We start from the raw sequence: 21,845 nt of genomic DNA, 5'->3' as shown, positions 1-21,845 counted from the left end.
TTAGGTCAGCCTATACCTCCCACCCAGATCACCTGCATTAAGAAAAACGAGGGGCTACCGTCATAGAAGACTCTATTCTGAGGGGAATAGAAGGCCCAACATGCTGACCAGACCCACTGCTTAGGGAAGGCCACTGCCTTCCTAGGGCCTGGATTAAAGATGGTACAAGAAAGCTTCCTACTCTGGTACAGCCCTTGGATTATTATCCATTATTGCTTTTTCATGTAAGCAGCAATGAAGTTGCAGTAAGAAGACCAAGGGTGATCAGAAGAGACTTCAGGGTCTTGAGATGAATGGTTAAGGGATCAGGAGCACAAATCTTCCTCTGTCTGAATGCTGAATGTACAGATGCTGTAAGTCAGGTGGCCACTGGGAAGTGCTAAAAAAACCATACAAATCCCATGCACATGGCTAGGTCAAATGCTGCGTGAACACTTTCAACCGTGACTGTCCACTTTTGTTCTACAGCACAAAAGGTCAATAGACTGTATTTCCTGGAGCTTGAAAAGCAGCTGCAAAATATACAGAAAGCCTAACACCAGTTTGTTATAAAAGCATAGTAAAGTACAAATAATAACAAATTCAGGGAAACTGAGTGGTTTCAGACAAAGCAGAAGCTAACACAGTCCTCTGCTGGAAAAATACTGTAAAAACATGCTATTTCTGTATTGCTCATCTATCATAGGCTGCTCGACAAGCAAGAGATGTTTAACAAAACCTGAGCAATACACTAGCTAAGAAAAAATACACTAGCTACGGGCATAAGATCGAACACTAGGAAAAGGTTCTTCACCAAGGGGGTGACTGGAACAGGCTCACCAAGGCAGTAGTCACAGCACCACGCCTGTCAGAGTTCAAGGAACACCTGGATGACGCTCTTAGTTAAATAGTCGGGCAAGGAGCAGGGAGTTGGACTCAATCCTTAATGGCTCCCTTCCAATTTGAGATATCATACAATTCTGGTATTTGGGTGCTACATAATGCACCCCACGTTCCTGGGGCTGGTATATAGCAGTAGGTGAAAGCTTTTTCACTGTATCAGTGTCTGTTGCCTTTTAAATGTCACCCTAAAACCAGCCTCATGATCAGACTCACTGCTTAGGCAGAGGACACTGAGGACACAGTGAGACTTGTACAGATCCTTACCTGCCCAGGCTTGTTAGTACTGCCACATTAATTGGCAAGCCAGCAGGTATGCCTGCAGGTGTACATGGCACAGCCAGGCCAATGGGGGCCACAACAGCTTCACGCCCACTCAGGACTTTTCTTGCAGTGAAAGCACAGAAGTAAGCTCTGCCGTGCATAAAGGAGAGCCCACGCACGTTCAACAGAAGGGACATCAAGTGAGAATGTTCAGGAACTAATGAGAGCATCTCAGCAAATTGCAGACTGCGAAGATCTGCTCTATGTAAACAGTGATGGAGTTGTAACTGTTCACCAGTCCCTCACTGAACTGGAGCTCTCATTTCCTTCTAACACAAGAATTAGGTTTGGGCCTGAACAAACCTGAACAGTGTCCTGAGGGCAGCTGCTCAAATTAACAGAAAGCTCCAGAGGTTAACTTAGTTCCAAATGCAGGCTCAGCTCCTCTTCCACGATGATAATTGTTTCACATGAATTAAAGAGAAAGCCCAAGTGCAGAGCACACAAGGTAAAACACAGCAAGCGTACATCCTTTTTCCAGATTACAAAGCACGCCTTGTACAGCAAATTCATCTCAAATTTCATCTCGGCATTTCTCCAAAGTGCAAACTACACATTCCTGGGACCCTTCAACATCAGCACACTGGGATTTGTGGTGTACACGTACATACACACCCCCTTCACTCACACCTTGCTTAACTATTTCAGGCGTCTTGTTCCCATAACCAACAGTTGTTATGTGTTCCTTCCTTTCCCACCTCCTGCCCTGTCACAGCAAGCACAGGTGTCCACTGTAAGTGGGTAACAGCAGGTCCTGCACCTAAACTTCTGAGCCTACTATGTGTAGCTGCTTCACCAGGGTATAAATTAGATACCTCTTGGACAAGCAGCAGGGGTTCAGGACACAACTGAGTCCCTCAGCCAGAATAGTGGTGCATCCAGGAAAGCAGAGCGAAGCAGTGAGAAAAAAGCATGAGCAACAGCCCTGAAAACACCCAGGTCAGACAGGAAGGGGAACAAGGTGCTCCAGGTGCTGCAGGAGGCTCCCCTGTAGGCTGTGAAGACTACAGTGAAGCAAGTTGTCCCTGCCCAGCCCAGAGGTCCATGCCAGAGCAGATACTCACCGTGCAGCCTGTGAGGGACCCCATGCTGGAGTAGGTGCCCTGAAGGAAGCTGCAGTCCACAGAGCCCACGCTGGCCCAGGCTCCCGGCAGGGATGGCAGCCCAGGGGGAACCCAGACTGGAGCTGGTTTACCCTTGAAGGGCCGCAGGCCATGGAGAGGACCCACACCAGGGCAGGGAAAAACACGGAGGAGGAACAGGAAAGAGGAACAACTGTGGACAGACCGCAACCCCTATGCCCCATGCTGCTTGGTGGGGGGAGAGGGGAAGAGAGGAGCGTCATGAATGAAGGAGTGAAGTTCAGCCTGGGAAGGGAAGAGTGGGGTAGGGCAGCTTTGCTTTTCCCCTTTGTTCATCACCATCCAAATTATTTTTAAATGGCAAGAAATCAGTGTTTATCTCAACCCACAAGCTTTCCCATCCTACTCCCTCTCCTGTCTCCTGCTGAGGAAGGAGAGTAAGAAAGCAGCTGGGTGGGGGTCTGGCAGCCAGCCATGGTCAACCCACCACAATAAATCACACTCAAAAACTGTCAAAACACTTTTAGGGTGAAAAATAAATGATTATTTCAAATTGCAGGCAATACCTGTCTTTACAGTGATGAACCAAGAAAATAGTAGTAAAATACGAGATTTCTTCTGACAAAAGTTGTAAAATGCTACACTTAAAGTCCTCTACTCTTTGTAAGTACACCTCCTTGGTAAACTAAGCTGGAATTACTGTATTTCACGTATCTAAGCTCAGTTATTAACCCCTTCAAATGTCTTGCCTAAAGACTGAAGCCATCTTTATGAAGAAAGGACTCCCTACACTTAGCTTTACCCATCCCATCACACTGCATAAAGCAGTATTGACAATGTTCCTACCACAAAAATCATCCCCCTCCCCTATTTCAGGTAGCACCAACCAAATAATCTCCCTCTGCTACACACTTGTCATAAATGTTAAGTTCTATTCAGATACATTGTGCATGCAGACAATTTTACTTTATGCAACAATTTGCTTTTCAAGTGTTTCTTGCTTTCTTTCTTCCTTTTCACCGTCTTCTCTCTGATCTCCTCCATCTCTTCCATTACCCTAGCAGGTCAGGTTGCCAAAGAAAGTTACAATTCCTCAGCGTAAGACAGTTAAGACCCTCCTTCTCACCCCTCTAAACAACCCTTAGTTTGGTTTGTTTTTCAGGCATCAAATTTCTGTTATAAAAAGACCATAAGAAAGCCTTTTCAAGGTATTGTATCAACTATTAAATATCAGAGGTTATTTATATGAAACACCGGAAAAAGTAAAGCAATTTTCCTTCTTAATCTCATAGCCCACATACTAGAGATGAAATGTAACACTTCACAGGATAGGGGAAAAATCATGGTTTAATTACAACGATGTAGCATAAACACTTTAGTAGTCGATATCAGGGTATTATTGTGAGGTCTAAACTAAATGTGAATTCTCCACAGATACCGTAAACAGACACTCTAAATTCCCTAAATGATTGGCGTTAAGAAGGTTTATACAAAGGCGGGCAGTTGTTCAATCTTTAAGATGTCATGACATGGTGAGACAAACACGCATACATCAGTAAGTACACAGAAACGTTATGCTACATTTTGGACAGTCGAGAACTGAAAGTGCTTCACATCTACAGGATAAGAAATGGCTTCATCTCCTCATCCCTAAATGATGAGAGCAAAGAAATAACCCTTTAATAGGTTAAATAAACAGTGCCCCATTTATCCATGCTTTATATAAAGTTCCAACAATTCAGAAGGTCCATGGTGAAATTTACAATCTATATACAGTATAACAAATTGTCAAAGAAAAAAGTTCAGATATTCCTTGGTTCCCGAAAGCCTGAAGCTCACTCTCTGCACTAGAGACAAAAATTACCTACAATATTAGGTGGGGGGCTTTTTTCTTTTTTTTTTTCTTTTTTTTTTTTTTTAAAACTTAAGTCATCCCAATCCACCTTGAATAAAATCAGATAAAATCAGTCCCTAGGTCCTGGTCATATTTAACAACTGCTTAATTGCTTAATCCCACTGTTTAAGGCATGTTCATTAGATGTCAGTACAGGTGTACTGTCAGAAATCATAACCACAGGTACTAAGAGTCAGCAAATCTATACAGCAATGCCACTTGTTGCAATATAATGCAAAACAAATTGTTATGATGGAAGTTGTTCCTGAGTTAAAATCTGCTAAATACTGGTAAGATTAATGTATTCCTTTTATACTTCTTCCTCCAGAACGTCCTTTCTCACATACGCTCAATTGAAAATTAAAATTCACTCTGAAAATAGCCTGTCAGAAAGGAAAAATGTTAGCAAAATTCCCAAATTTAGCCAGAATTATGAATACGCAGGGTTTAGTATCACTTAGCTTTTAGTGGGAGTATAAATACGAAGATGAACGCAAGTGTCAGTCCACATCTTTTGTGCGACTGCAAACAGGAAAAGATTTTGGTATCAAGAATTATCATAAATGTAAAGTTTGTGAATATACGTAACTGATACTGTAGACATTTTTAGTTTTCTTATCCAGTCTCCTCCTCTAGAATTAAAAGGAAGACATTTTAAAACTGTAGGAACACCAGTTAGAATACCTACAAACATATTCAGCTTTTTAAAACAGACAACTAATTGCCTATTCACTCCATTCCCACGGAATTGTTTCTCAAGCATGTAATCACTGATGTTCTTTCCCATTTGAAACAACAAGTTGTTCTTGGATGAGAAAAGTGGATAGCTTTAAAAATAGCTTTTTCATTAGATTCAAAATGTGCATGAAAATTCTTACCACCCTAACCATCCTGGCTCCTACTCGTTAAAAGTTCATATAAACATTTGCTCAAGTCTGAGCATTAAATTTAACAGGAGTTAAAGGGCACTAGAAAATCAGCATGACAAAAAGACATGACTCACACCTGTGCTATACCTGCACTTCTGACTGAAATAAACTGAAGAAAAACCCCTCAGAAAATTGCACCATCTGGAGTTTAATCCAAAGTTTGCTGAAATCAATGAAACACAATGAGCTCTAATGGGATTTGTATTTTAAGTGCTCCAACTGAAGCTCACCATTTGCAGTGATGTAGCATCTCCTAATTTAAATACAAGAAAGGATTGCAGTAATTGCACCTGTAAGACTAAGGAATAAATGTCCGTTTATGTATTTGAAAATCTGTCACAGTTCAAATTATGAATTACAGTATGATTTTTTAAAAAAATTCCTATCTCCAGATTTGTTTCCATTTAAATCCTAGTAGGACAGAAACCAGCAATATGCTGAGAAAACAGGGTGGGAAAGGAATGACTGCTTCCACAGTCTGGGAATTTCAGAGTGTCTTACATAGTGGTATAAAAACAAAGCTCTGAATGAAGTTAGGCCTAGCCCATGTGCCTTATGCACAAAGGTTAGCTAAATTTAATTGTTATGACCATAAAACATAAATAGCAACAATTTATTCACAAAATTTTGTTGGGTTTTTTGCTTTAACAAACTGTATTATCTATTAAATTATTAGCCAGCTGAATGTTTAAGCACAACAATAGAAAATGTAGTACATAAACACCTAAAAATCACAGTCATAAAAAGCAGGCAAGTACATCAGTCTTTTGGTGGCCAAAACAGATTAGTCTTCCAAACAAGTGTACATGAACATAAATCATGGGCATTAGTTTAGTTAAAAACTGTTTCTACTGTCAATAAACAATTTTCTGTATTTTAATACTGTTCTTAAAGATTTGTAAACTGTTTAAAAATGTATGCACAGACATAAATAACAGTGAAGGATTTAAATAGTGGTCAATAGGAAAATAGGTTTTTAATAGGTTTTTAAATTTGCATGTGTGATGAGTAGGTAATTTGGAACAAATCCATAATTATCCACAAAGAACTCTGACCTTTTTTAGGTAAGACAGTACTGCCGTCATTTCTAACACTTGTGACCATTATAATAACAAGAGAAAAAAATAACATATCAGCCCTGATACATCAATCACATATGCATTCAAAATTACAGATATTTACAAGAAAAATATATATTTAATTAAAAAGCCACTGAAAAACATGGACTTTTAGTCAGGTGCTGCACTTTCTGCAAAATGAGGTAATTTAGATGCAAACAAATTAAGTTTAGTAGAGTTCAGGATCCACGGTCTCCACACTTTACAGATTGCTTCAGTAAATGGCTTGACTGTTTCTATATGTTCAGAGCAAGAAATCACTAGATCCAGTTAAATCCTGTTTTGTAGTGCTCTTGATGCAACACTGACTAATGTCAGAAGGCTTCCCAGCTCAGTTTTACAACTGGTCTTTCAATAGAAAGAAAAAGGGGAAAAGAAAAAAAAATAGTTATAAGTTGGTTTCATCCCAAGATGGATCATTCATGTTCTTTAGAACTTTTCTAACAAGCTTCTCCAAGTCCTTGCGAGCTCTTTGTTCTTCTTCTAATGATTTCTTCATCTTTTTGTTATCCTGTTTAATAGCGACAGAAATATTAGTGTTTTGGTTTTTTTAACAGATCTTTTCTGACTACAGATACAGTGTCAATTACAAATTCTGAAGGCTCTTTTCAGTAAGACTGCTATTAGCTGTTCAAAAGCAAAGCCTTCTATTAAAATTTCACAAGTTACACACAGTTACTTCACACAATGCAACAAAATCTATCAGGCTAAACTATTTCCTATTTATACTTAGGGGTCTTTTATAATGCAAGTGCTAGTAACAGATGGCCAATAATCTTGAGTTCTTCTGCTCATATCTGATCAACGAAGAGTAGAATGTATTTGTTGTTAATGGAGAAGGGAAATAGAGCAGTAAGTAGAATAAAAATCCCCCCTAAGAGTCTCCTGTGATTATAACTAGTTTCACAATCTCAGAAATGCTTCTTAAAACTTAATGCAAATTAGCTTGCTTCGTTAGGGAAGTAAACAGTTGAAAAGACTATCTTGAAAAACACTATGTTCTCTGGAAAGTGTTTTGTGACCTAAAATTTAAACCAGATGACTACCAACAGTCTAAGAAGAGTCTGAATTTCAAGGAACACCACCACTCTGCACATTATATTGAGTCAGTTCTCAATACTTAGCACCATCAGGTAATATTGAAATACCGTGAACAACAGGACCACAAGGATGTCACTGACCAAACCACAGTAATGCTTACATTGATTAATCCTGTACAGGCCCAGGTGACGCTGGCAACAGTAGGGAAGCAACCAGAAGGTAAGACAACATTACATTAAAGCACCAGGACAACAAGTCTACGGGTGTTTAACAAACAGATCTGCAATCCAAGGCTACCACTGCACTCCCAATAAGCTGTCATTTACAGACATTTCTAGAAACAGGACAGGATCAACAGCTGCTGCCTTGCTGACCCCATTCCCTCCTCAAGTCTGTTGAGAAACTCAGAAATTTCATTATTTTCTTGTAGGTACAGACCTAGTTTATATTCATTCATTCATTTATTTATTTCCAGTTCAGGACTGTACTATTTAAGTATAGTGCCTGTGGAGAAAGAGCCATGAATAACCTATGGAAGCTGTGATGGCAGGCACCCCACTCCGTGTGGTAACTCTCACCAACAGGCAGTCTGGTGCCTACACCAACCAGCACGCTATGTACTCCCAGAGAGCCGTTATTCACAAAGCCCTTGGTCACTTGGGACCTTCCCAGCTCAAGAGATTATTTCTGCCACTTTCCAGTCAGCAACATCATAGCAGCAGACCAATAAATGCTTCTAAGCCGAGACTCCTGATACACACACACAAAAAAGAAATTAGCTCAGGCTTTAATAAGTTTTGGCTTTGGAAGGTACAAGATTCTGAAGAGAACAATCTATTTGGAAAGGAACCAGGAAAGAGAGCTGTTGCTTGAAGTTCAGGAGAAGGCAACTTCTTGTTTATGGTCACACAGATATCTGCAGGGCCTCAGTGGGGGAGCGTATTTATCCTTTGTACAAAAGCAGCCAGGCCACATGAGTATTAGCAGGTTATTACTGATGCTTGTATTAAGTGAATTATATTTTTAGTAAGACCATCAATTTTGTGTCAGTCCTGGGACACACATGCTTTGTATGTTGAAAACAGCAGAATTTAAGACATCAGCTGTCCTATTTCCAGGAACATGCATGACATCCTTAGAAATACTGGGCACGCTTACAGATGGGCAAAGAATTTGGATTCACATTCATAGCTTAAAACGTAATTTTAATACAAATCTATTTTACATTAAACACAGGAGATTTTATCCAATGTCCTGAGTCAGAACTGTTAAGGTCAGTTCGCCAATTCACACATTGGAAAGCGAGGATAATTCAGTGCTTTTTTGCCTACACAATAAGCAATGACTACATGCAGCAGCTTTAGCATGGTTTAAACAGGCCATGTCCTAACAAGGAAAAGCTACTTTTAAACACCTCATTTTGGATACTTAAAACAGCAGCTGCAACTTCCGATACCAGCAACTCAGGTAAGATCTTGCACAATTCCCCCATGTGACAAAGCAGCAGCTAACCCTAAGCCCTCATTAAAAAAAAGGCCACAACAGACACTGAAAATACTCTCATCTCTGGAAATGAGATGTTTTAAGAACTGATTCGTAACAGGTGTTCAAGTCACTAAAAGACCATTAATCAAGGCCTAAATAAATCCAGACACTTATACAACTAAAATAATACATTCTCGAGCAAATAGTATTTCAGTCTCTATAAGCTTATTTTGCTGGTGATACAGCAGAACAGGATTTGCTTAACACTTCAAACATTTCACAAGTTGTAACATCCAAAACCAAATGAAAAGAGCTTCGTAAGTTACCTCAGAAAGAGGATACTTAATGCTATTCTCAAAGGTTGGTGCTCCAAGGACTGATAACCACAGCAGAGGGTGCTTTTTTGTCAAATCGATGTTTCACTTTTAAAAGTGAATCTAGTCCAAAATTTAATTCCTGTCAAACTGAATCAATTCACAAGCTGTATTTATTTCTGTAAGACTTCCACCCTTCCATTCTCCATGTTGCTATAAATGTAGCAAGTTACCTACCTGTCTTAACTCCTGTACTTCATCCTTTAATGCATATACTGTGTCCACAAGGCTTCTAAAATGAAAAAAGACGATCTGTTACAACGGTTTTCAGAAATACTTCTCTAAATCTATTATTAGACACACTGCTAAATGAAATGCATTTTTAAAAAACACCAAAACCCACAGCTAACAGCTAATTTCAAACTTATGTTAAAAAAATTTGTCTCTTATCCTTACTTATATTCAGTAAGGCAAGGATCTGTTACCAGCTTCTGTGACAGGATACACCTCTTAAGCACATTATGGATCTATGCTGGTTTCTGCGTTACAGCTTTCTGTAACCGAACTGTATTTCATTTCCAACATATACCTTATCAAAAAAACAAAATGACACCACATACTAGCTAGAAAGATGAAATCAATTTAGTGCTGAAATCCTACAGCACTTGGAAAAATTATGGACAAGTGAGACTTACTCCTTCCATGCCAAGAAGTGGTATGTTGTATAGAATATACAAAGAAACCAGACCACAAGCATTTAAACGGAGGCCGGCTGCACTTAAGAGAACTGCCAGCATACTCCAGACAGCTCTGTTCCCTATGACAAATATGCCATACATACACTACTATAATGGGAGATGGGAGGAGAAAGAAGAGTGCAAAGTTTACTACTTTAATCCATCATTCATTAAATGTTCTCTTACTTCTCTTCTATAACAGTCTGACCATTACTTTTAGTTTCTTCTACAATAATTTTTTCTTCTTCTGGAAGCAGGACTTGAGGAGCTGATTCTTTACGGGAACCTGTTGCAAAAATAAATTACAAAATGAGCAACTCACAAATATTGCTGCGGCATTTTGAAGATTACTGTTTCATTCATTCCATGATACACCTGTCTGACCAAAATGTATCACTTTCCATCTCCCCCCTTCCTCCACACACACAACTCACACATTTTCTACATTGACAACTACAGCCTTACAACTATGACATTCCTATCCTGCTGCTGACAACTCTGCGTCATCGACAGGGATTCTATACCGTTTAACCGACAGTGCACCGTTCAGCTCTCAGTAAAAGCTATACAAATTCACCACAGCTGACAGATACATGTGTTCATGTAATAGTGATTTAAGCCTCATGGACAGATTCTGATCTCATACAGACACAAACTGAAGAAATAATTCCACTCTAAACCAATTACTCTACCAGTAAGGAGCAGAACAGTGGTATCAAATGATACAACGATGGAAGAAAAAAGTAGTTAAAACTCCTTTCCCCTGAAACACTATAAACAACACAATTTTGTATGCACATACATATACATACACTTACAGCCTTTTAGTCCTATAAGAAATTCCTATCAAATGAAATATATACTTTGTCTTTATGTTTTTAAAAGCACTTAATGGTGTGACAAAAAAAAAACATTCCAATATCTTAAAAACGTTTTTCACAATTTTTACAATTTATATCAAGGTAACATACAGATTCTAAAACAGTAGCTCTGAACAGAAAAATCTACAGCTCAGACATGTGCATCCATTTATACATACATAAAGTATGCATTCTAGAAATGTTATTTAATTAGGCTGCAACAAATCACAAGGTTTGGTTTTGTTTTTTTAAAGAAGGTCTGTAAATAACTTGCTGTCTCAGCATTTGTTCAGAATACAAACAGAACAGGTAAGGCACTAAAGTTCTTGCACCTTTTAACCAAGACATCGGTTTTAACAAACAAGGTACACTTGCCTACCAGTTCATTGTAATGGAACTTTCATTAACCAGGAATGTCTTCAGTCTAGTACAGTTTCAACTGATAACTTGGTACTACAGGATACATGCCTGTCAGGGGAAATACATCTTCTTTTGCTGAACTGCTGCTTTGTGACAGGAGTGCTTTTCTTTTATGGTTCATGACAAAATACATCATCTAATCACGCAAAAAACATGAAAGAAACTAAGCTCACTGAAAAACACTTCCCTAACAGCTGCAGTCTTGAGTTTTGAACAATGAGCTTGTAGAGACCACAGTTTAGCAGTATGCGTTAAACTATTTAGCAAACAATGGCAAACATCCTTTAATGAAGAAAAGAGCTTCCTTAAGCTGACAGTAAAGATCTAATGTATCAGTACACGATGGTCAAAATTTTATGGAATAAAGATAACTGCAGATTTGAGAACAGAATCTTGTCCTTGAAAGCCGTAAGTTCTTCATCTTACAGAGTGAAGACATTTTTTCAGGTTAATAAATACCCTAGCACTCCCACTTATTTTCCAGGGAAGGAACAACCTATAAAACAAGCACATCCGAACTCTGCATGGTGCTCAAGGACATTTCCCTGTTTGCGCTGTCAATTGCTAATTGTAAGAAGTTGTCTTGTATTTCTTTCAGTAAATTGGTTACTACTCTGCTTTATTAACCCAGGAGGTAACACAAAACACTAAGCTAAATGTTGTTTTAGGAATTAGTTGGCAGAAGCTGCTACCAGATCACCACATTTTGGGTCTCTGTACCAATGTGGAGCACCTCAGCCCAGCACACGCTGAGGGAGACAGTGACCAAAGGGAGAGAACTGCCACACGGTTCTCACCCGTGACTCCCTTCACCCAAACGGAGCAGCTCATTGTATTGATCTCTGTATAAAGCTGCATCCAGTTGCCTTTGCCTGGTCAGTTAACACGGGTCCTTGTAAAGCAGAAATAGCATGGAGTAGACAGCTTTTAAAAAAAAATGTCCCAGCTGTACAGTTATATACACACATGCATGTAAAACAGATGTCTACACCAGCATATCTTGATGTATGTACAGCATAGCACAGTAAACACTTAATACTATTGAGACACAGAACGCAGTTTCATTAAGAACTAAAAGTTCACCAACATTATACACACAAGGAGACCACACAGAACATATACACACACAATGCAAAACTGTTGCTGTGACCACTGCCCTTCCTGTGCCACAAAAAACTAACTACCGTGGAATGCAGGACATCACAAGTTTATCACTCATCTTCATTGCTCCAACACCTTGGGTCATGCAATTGATTTATTTGTATCTCAGAACCCTCGGTGCTCCTATGGTTTGTACTTATGCAAAAAAACCTACATTGTTTTGCTTTTTGTGAGTTTTTGGCAGGGTTTTTTGTATGTTTGTTTTGGATTTTTTTTCCTAAACCCTACAAACACTTGCTAAGTATCAAAAGTACAATCACATAGCACATCTATCCTGTAACAAAGAACTCAGTCATCAAATGAGTATGTGCACAGTAATATCAGACTTGTTGTGTCAAGTTCTAAACGCAAAACAAAGCTTCCTGTCTTGTTTCCTGCAACAGTTATGCCAGAAGCTTTTTTTTTTTTTTTTAAAAAAAAAAGATTTATTTTCTGGCAATTATACATCTAGAACAAACTTCAAGCAGTCACCTCATTACTGGCACTCGGCAATACTCCCTAAATTGCCCTTTGTGCCTCCACCAGGTTCTTCAAGTCTGTTCTCTATATGACCATTTCTCCCCAGAAAAGTTTACAAACTACAGCTTTAGGACATGAAGAGAAGATTGTGTTATAGCACAGTGGGTATCTCACACAGAGTTGTACTAGAAGGATGCTCTAGGAAGTTCCTGTAACTTAGATAAGCCTAAGCACCTCATTGAGACGTATTCCACATGCTCATGAAGTAGCGCAGAGGAATCAAGTTACTTCAGTTTGTCATATCTGCCATTCCTCAATCTTAAGCATCTAAATTTCACACTGAATTTTATTACAAGACACTACTCAGTCTCATTCCAAGTCAAACAGGCCAAAAGACGTTTAAATTGACCTCCAACAACTCTGACCCTAAACCACCTTGAGCCAACACAAGCAAAAGTACTAGTTAAAAAGAAAAAAGTGAACCCCCCCCCCCCCCCCCAAAGCTTTACAAAACAGAGTTTTATTATTTTTTCTTTTGCTTTTTTTTGTGGGGTATTCAGGAATTAAGGTGGATGGGAGAATAAAGGATCTTTGGCAAACCCATATACTTCAAGACTTGCAAACAAATGTTAAGGCTGAGTAAATTGCTGTAACTTTTCAACAAGGAACTCCTAAATCCAGGGTCTTGGAAGAATGACCCCACCATTTAGAAGTCTGTTATTTAAGGCAAAACTACTGACCAATACGACCAAGATTCAACCAAGTTTCCATCAATTAAATTCCATTAAGAAAGGTATCTCTTCAACGTTAGTACCTCCCAGCCCTAGAGTGGAGAATGAAGAATTACAATGCTTTTCGCCAATACCATACCCTAAATTATAGGTTTAGCAAATTTAGTCTCCAGAGTAAGGCAAACAACAGCACAGCCCACCTGGCATTCAGATCATGGCTAGAGACCTTAGCAATACCCACTATGAAACATGGTACAACACCTGAGATACCAGAACAGGCGTGTTGGGCAACAGCCCCCTGCTTTTAGTTTTCAGTGTCTGACCCCCGCTTCCAGCCTAATCAATCAGCCAAACCAGCAAGCAGTTTTGGAAAAAAAAAAAAAAAAAAAAAAAGGAAAGCTGAAACCTGTTTGGATGTTTATGTGGCTGAGACTTCATGACGGAAGTTCACTTTATATCTGTCTGAAACCAGTAGAACATCATTCCTAGCCCTGGAGTACGGTCTTAACACCAAAACAGGAAGAAACTAGCGCACAGATCAAATGCCACAGAGGTTCTCAGTGAAGTCTGTTTGCAAGCATAACTGCACAACCCCAACCTTTTATTCACTCTCCTCCAAAGGGAGTGGACATCTTAAAAAAAAAGAAAACCACAAACCGAAAACCCCAAAAACACAAAAGTTGATGTGGTACCATGCTGGTTCCTGACAGAAGTACTGGTTATCAGTCTGATCCTTTGTTCTGAATCATTTAGCAGACACATGTGAAGAGAGTCCAGAAGTTATGCACAGATCTTAATACATCAGGCAGGAGGGAAGGAAGAGAAGAAGGGGGATGACATTTTCACTTCAAAAAGACATTAAGTCTCTGCTTATGTTCAAAGACCTTGTCTGTTCAGGAACCATTTAAGCCAACAGTAAAACAGAGGTGGGTATTCACATCACCTGCTTGAAGTAGCTCACCTCAGGGCCTCAATTAAAGGTCAGCTCTCCCCAATCAATCAAGAACAGGGCTCCTTCCTCCAGCTGGCTGTCTGGAGAAGGCTCAACCTAGGTACTTTCACAAACTCCAAAGAGTTTGCTTTCTTCCAGCAACTATGAGGGTCCTAATTTAAGCTACTGAAGTTAGACATATGGTGACTGTGGTTAATTCTAAGAAATGCATGGCATAAGCTGAGGCAGCAATGATTCTGTTGCACAGCTTTTAAGTACTGCTGTTTTCTCCACTTTTTCATACCTTTATTGTGATTAGGAGAGCTAAGGAGGGGAACAAAGGACAATAAAGGTCAAAAATTAGAAACAGTACTTGTAAATATACAATTCTGTTTTTCACCAACTTTACTAGGCTCTCTTCATAAGGTAAGAAGCTCAAGCAAAGACAGAAGTCTTAACTGCCACTGAAAAACAAGAATTTGCATACACAACTGTTTATATCTACCATTAGCCACTGGCATGTACAGAGGGGTAAATTTCCTGGAGAAGCAAGTGTTAGTTGAAAAATAAGAATTACTTGTCACTTAATACAATGTTTCATTGCATTAGTTACATTAAACATGTTAAAGTGGATGAGCAGACCTGCCAAATTAACATTTTCTTTCTCAATGAATCTTTGATGAGGTCGTAACATGATGAATCCTAAAAATGGTGCTCCCAGACTCTGCAGCCGTTGGATGAAAACACTGAAAAAGAATCCTCTTGCTACGGATCTGCTAAAGTCAAAAGGGAGCCCTTTAATATCTTTGTACAGATAAAACCAAGTCAGAATCCAAACATCAGGCCAAACTTCGGTTCACTGTATAAAGTGCACTGTTGTTTGCAAATTCTTGGGAGTAACAAAAAAGGTTTTGGCATGAAGTTTTTGTTTGTTTTGGTTTTTAACTAATAGTGATACACAAATAGGAAAAAACCGCACATAACTCAGATGACAGATCTATGCAGTTTACAGCAAAACGTTTTGACAAGTAAAATGAAAATAATTAAAGTGGACTGAAACACATACAACTTCATATGTAAGTGCTAGCCATATAGGAACAGAATGTTTGAAACACAGAAACACCATCTGAAGAAGTGGGATATTTCTAAGACAACATTTGGAAAGAGCTATCCCACTGAACTTGCCGTATTTCACTAACCAATACAAAAACTTCCAACCAGAGGGCTGTAGGGCTAAAACTAGAGTTGCTACAATCATAGCAAAAAATTGTTATGACTTTTTAATAGAAGTAGGTGATTACTTTGTTTATTTTAATGTAAACATTTTAGTATGTATATTAGGTTATAATTTCATTTAAATTCACTCAAATATGAGCATCTTTTAAGTAGAAACACTAAAGATAACTCCTGTTTCAAAGAGAAAAATGTGGTAATATTAAATCTTGAAAATATAAGGTTATAGAAACCAGTATCATATTCATAAAATTTCTCCCTGGTAACAGGACCTGCAGAAGTTTTAGACTGTTCCAAAAATTCAGTCTGTGCTTTCACTGAGAATACACCAATCCAAAAAGTGAAAAAGAAGAAAACAGAATCAGTTAAGTGGAAAGGGAGGCAACATCTCTGAATAGCTATTAAAAAAGAGGATACAGAAGAATACATACTCCCACATTACATTGAATTTCCTGTAGTTGTCAACTACATTAAACAATGAGTACACACGTATGTCAAAAAAGGTCTTTCACTTCAGCATTTGATTCCTCCAGGAAGAAAGTAGGGAGAGAAAGGAGGCATGGGGAGAAAAGGAAGTTAAATTACAAGTTTGCTGTCCTTTCCCCCTGCATAATAATTAAATATTAAAGTCACAGTCTAGCAAATGCAAAATTTATTTCAACTGTACATAACAGATGTCCTTTTTATATAAAACAAAACACTTAATTGATATAGGCAGCCACAAACAATATGCATACTGTACAGTACAATGCAACATTCAGATATACATCCATTTTGTATTTTCAAAAGGCAGTCACCTACTAAAGATGGCTTCTCCCATTCACAAATGAAGTGCACAATATATATTATTTTTTCTATGTTTTACGTCACTATATACACATTACTGTGTTTCAGCAAGATTATGCAAAACACCCAATTAATATTGGTTGGTTTCAATTTATGGCAAATACTAATTTATGGAAACACTGCATAAGCCATGTGAAGAGGAGCTGACAATGGCTTGAACCTACCTTGCAATTCAGATTCTCCATCCTCCCAGTGTATTTGTAACTGTACACATATAATTTACAGAATTGCATAAACATAAGGTACTATTATTACCATGACTGAAGTTCCACAAAAATAGAAACACTGAACCTTTGGACTGAATACCACCATTTCCACTTTTTTTTTTTTTTTGAAGCATTTTGCATTAATACTCCTGATCAGTTCACAATAGCTTATGGCCTCTAACACTGAAGACATGGAATGATTTTAAATGTGTGGTGATGTTAATACGAGTATACGGAATATGAGAGATCCTAATTATGATAATAGTTAATGACTGAAATGCTACAATAATTAATGGTGGTAAACTGTCAAAGCTTTGGTGCATAGAAAGTCAATAAAATCTTCAGATCTGGATAACAAAACATTCTGTGTGATAAGGAAAGTTCAAGTGCAACAACTGTATTACAAACTCATATTTACACTATATAACATGAAACAGACATAAAGGAATTATTGTTTATCCAATGCAGAAAACATTTTTAACTAGAACACCACAGCTTAAGAAACAGGAAAAAAACAAATCCATACTTTCCATATATGTTAAAAAAACAAAAACTGACTGAAAGGAAGAGGCGAGTGAAGTGGGTTACAAATGCACTGTGGAATGGTATGGAGCACATGTACTTATTTCCCTAAGCAATATTCCTCCACCTTGAAAAAAGTTCAACATATGCAAGTTTCTGGTCATTATGTTAATATATTAACTAGCAGTGAAACATGCCCTGAAACCCCTCCTCAGTAAGAACTGCTGCTGCTGTTAGTCACATTTTGGAATGCCAACAACAGTGAGAGCGGATAAAGCAGGTGATCAAACACGATTGAATGCAAATCTGCAGATCTATACTGCTTTGAAACAGCTTCTCCACACTGACCACCTTCTGGAATCATGCACATCTGGCAATTACTAACTTTCTGATCATGTAACCTGCTTCTAGAAAGGTATTGATTATCTTTCAATCAGTGTGATCAAGTTCCCAGGCAGCAGTTAATTGCATCACGATTATTCTGAACTTGTTCATAGAGTAATACCCGAACACTGGATAACATGCTTACTTGAAAAGGGGTAAGGGGATTGCATTTAGGGACCCTGGTGAAAATGAGAACTGTTTCTGTCCCTTCATCACATGCTTTTCCCTAATGTGAACAGAGATTTAGAAAACACTGTCACTTTTGTTTTGATACCAGTTACATTATCCACAAGACAGAACACACACACGCTTCACCCCAGCAGTGCCCCAGGTGCAGGTTCAAGACCTTCAGCTGTGCACAGCATGTCACAGTTCTCTGAAAAGCCAACACGACTGTAAGTGAAGAGCTGCTGCTGAAAACAAACCTGCTCATGAGAGAAGTTACAAAACACAGTAAAATCTGTCACTGACATGCTCCGAACAGTACAACCCAAAAGCCAAGCATTCTAATATTCAGAACATCAAACAAGCCAACGTGATCACAGCTGTACCTAGAGTTTCAGATGCTGAACACTCAAGCCTCCATCAGGGGAACCACTTGCATCTTGTCTTTTCAAGAAGAATGGTCAATTGAGAGTTGACAGCTGTGTATTTTAACAGGCAAGTAAACAGCTAGACCCTGCTTTCTGCCACGCTACTGCATACAGTTAAGTGACAGTATGACCATAGGTAACATGCGATTATCAAAACACTGCATGTAATGAGCATGGACTGCCGGGTTTTCATGACAACTGCCAGACTGGGGTGGAGGGAGAGCAGTGCGGTCCTTTGTATAAACGTTTAAGCAATGAGGAAAAGGCAGCAGTATAAAACCAGAATTTTTTTATGGATTAGCAAATGCTCTTCCAAACAAATGGGCCAGATATGTGAGTATCTGAATGATTTTACAGCTCTTGTACTGCTTATTTTTAAACTGCTTTTTTCTTACTCTACCACCTTTGTATTTTGTTAGTAACATGTAGAAAATCCAACCACTACCACTAAGGTATTTCCATATCGCTGGCACTCAGTTCACAAACCAGTATGGTTTCAGTACAAAATACAAAAACGTGCTGTATCCAAAATAATTAAAAAAAAAAAAAGAAAAAGAGAAAGGACCTGTTGCTACACTGACCAAGTCAAAAGAAAGATAAAAACAAAACCATTCAGAGCTACAAATTAACATCTGTCAGTTAAAAAAACCCTCAAGAAATATCATCCTTAACAGGATATACACTTCTTGGAATGATGTATTTGTACGTGTATTGAACTGGCAATAGAGCCTTCCACCAGGTATAACTGAAGTTTCAGAAGCTCCCTCAGAAGTTGTTAAAATATCACATTAAAGAGACAAGGAACAGCAAGAAAACATCTAAGAAAAGCAGGCTGTGATACAACAAGCATTTGTTAAGAAAAAGCTCAGAAGTGCATTAGTTCTGGTGAGAGATATATGAGCAACAGCTCTTACGAGATGTAGACCCCATTCTGTAACTATGGGCTGTCCATATACTGTCATAGTCAGAGTCTTCTGAGAGGTCTGAAGGCTCCAAACGAGAAAGACTACTGCGACGACCCAAGGAGTCTAGACTTGATTGGTCATCATCAGCCAAGACGTGATTATGCATCAGGTCAGTGCCTTGCCATGCTAAGGATGTATAGGTGAAATGAAATGGTGGATGTGGATAGGCAGAGGTGGGATGAGGAGGAGAACGTAAGGAATAGCCACAACCAAACACATGAAATAAAAGCAAAAAGGTGATGGGAAGAGAAGGAAAAGAGAAAATATTGTTAAAAAGGCACCAAAGTTGTTGTTTTTTTCTTTTTGTTTGGTTTTTTTAATTTGTCTGGGGTTTAGGTATAAATTACACTTAGCATAACAATGTTTGAACTGTTACAGAACAATTTTTGAAGTGGTTTTTAAACTTTAAGCAGCTTTTGTTGAGAATTTTTGAGTAACCCAAATCTTGTTTGAAAGTAGTATTTATTTTTTTTTAAGTGGGAGTTAGATTCTTTTGAAGTATGGAGTCAGGTCTGGTCTGCAGGGGATTTGACTGGGCACAGAGCAATAAACACAGTAAGCTAGCATGATCCAGCGCTGATGTGAAAAGCAACAGCCCATTCCCCATCAGCACATCTGTACCTCCATCCTTTCCCTCCCTTGCAATGACACAGTCATTTGTACAGCTGCTTGGTGAGCCAGGTCAGGGAACAGTTTCAGATGAAAACTAACCCTACAAAAGATTCTTTTTCAAGCAGGTCATTTTCCCACCAGCTCACAACACAGCCACAGAAGTGCTTGTGTCACCACTGTAAAGAGGAAAATGCAGGGGAAAAAGCAAAGGTTCTCATGCAGAGCAGGGCTGCTGACTTTCTAAATCAGCAGCAACATCTTGCACCCACTCAAGGAGACCATCAAAGTACAGTTTTTCTGTGCCTGTACCCCCTGTTATTCGTTTAACCACGTAGTAAATTAACTCACAGAAAAACAGGGTCAAGAGGCTAACACCACAGCTTGGTCCATTTCAACCCCTCACACACTTCTTCCTACATGCCTCTATCTGGATCTAAACTCCCAATTAAATATTTTAAGATGTCTAGGGTAGTTGATCAAACATAGCTAAGGACACTTTTTCCCTTCCTCCTTCCCCCCACTTTTTATTTTTTAAAGGCCTGGCAATATCCAAGAACTGAAACCATGTTAAGTGGCCACGCTTAAACCATGTTAAGAAACCACCATACATACAATATTGCAAAAGATTTTAAGCCTTTGTTTGGAGCAAAATAGACTCAGTATATAACAAGCAGGAGAAAGTGAAACGGTGCTTTTTTATTTGCATCTGTCTCCTCAAATTAAACTCTGCATCTTCCCCACCCAAACAACTGAAAAAAGGTGCTCTGCTACCTCTTACAGCTCCCTACCAGTTTGCACTGGTGCCATAGGTCTGCTGAATTGATGTTGCCAAAAGCAGCACTCCTTGGGCTTTGGATTAAGGTGGAATTGCCAAACAAGTGCTGTGAGGGACAGGCAGAATATTAACATGAAGGTAAGAAAGGAGCATGTGAAAAAAGGGCATGTTCCACAAATGAAAGGGAACTCTTTCATCCTGTTGTTCTACACTGACTACTGCTCCCACAGAAGCAATTCCAGCATGATTGTTTTTTCCCCGCTTCCAATTCCAGTCTACCAATGGATCTTCCAAAGCTTAAAGTCTTGGATGACAACACTATTCTTTCCAAAGCAGCCATGTGCTTAATAAAAAAAAATAGTTTCTTGCTGCATTAAGAGCAAATAAAAGCTGCTGACTTCTGATGTATGCAATGATACCCACAGCACTATGTATATTTCTTAAATATACATAGAAACGAAAAAATAGGCAAAAGAGCAAAAAAAAAAATCTCTATTTTATATCTGCACACACAAACTACTGTGCAAGTGCAAATGTTTCCCCAACAATTTCTTGTCACATTATCCTTGGAAACAATAAACACATTCAAGACATTTAAACAGCATTCATCTCATTTAATTTTGTTTGGAACAACAGTATATCTTCAGAATTTTGAACACATTCATTCCCTTTTATCCAATTAAACACCCTACTGTAATGACTGTAGGGCTATAAACATTGAAAGCTATGTAATGGTAGCTAATTTTATCACCTTGGAGACCTATAGTTCATCAAGACAAAAAAATAAAATGAAGGTTTTTGCTGTTACTTGAGAAGTTTATACAGTCTAATACAAGGGCCATATTCTCACTACACAGTCTCATTGCATATGAATGCAAAGTAGCTGGATTTTTTTCAAGGTCATAACAGAAAATGAACATGTATTAGGAAAATCCATGAACTAACTTCGCAATTTCATTTTGAGACTTCTCAACTGTCAGCATAAAGTGCTTTTGCTTCAAAGCAAAACAGGTGCTACTGTGAGTAGTGGTAACAATGATTAATACCACAAATTTAAACAGGTTTAGTGGACAAGGAGTCAATTATAATGCCCACTCTTCTAATTCCAGACAACAGCAAAACCAGCCAAGTACTTTAGGATCATTATACTGTGTTCCAAGGATCCCCGAACTAAATTGGTATTCAACATTGCAAAAACTGTAAATCGGAACAAACACAACAGCATTTTCTCCTTCCTTGTGTAAATGGGACACATGCTGGTGGACTCCCCTGCTTTGCGCAGTGTTTTACTTACAATACAGAGGAACTCCACATGGCAACCTTGATTTGGATTAAATGAAGTAG

At 38.6% G+C, this 21,845-nt stretch overlaps 1 protein-coding gene across 1 annotated transcript in view; it reads right to left on the bottom strand.

Annotated features, from left to right (window-relative positions):
• Window positions 1-3,614: 3,614 nt before the first annotated feature.
• ARHGEF7 (Rho guanine nucleotide exchange factor 7) overlaps window positions 3,615-21,845 on the bottom strand; it is a 125,813-nt gene continuing 107,582 nt past the window's right edge. The window contains 4 exon segments of the mRNA XM_055701663.1: window positions 3,615-6,737; window positions 9,304-9,358; window positions 9,990-10,089; window positions 19,064-19,240. Of these exon segments, the coding sequence (XP_055557638.1) occupies window positions 6,615-6,737; window positions 9,304-9,358; window positions 9,990-10,089; window positions 19,064-19,240 (455 nt within the window). The 3' untranslated portion in view covers window positions 3,615-6,614.

Source organism: Falco cherrug, chromosome 2 (assembly GCF_023634085.1).
Source record: "Falco cherrug isolate bFalChe1 chromosome 2, bFalChe1.pri, whole genome shotgun sequence".
NCBI classification, from domain to species: Eukaryota; Metazoa; Chordata; class Aves; order Falconiformes; family Falconidae; genus Falco; species Falco cherrug.
The sequence above is the reverse complement of the archived record's forward strand: the minus strand, read 5'-3'. Positions and strand labels throughout refer to the sequence as shown.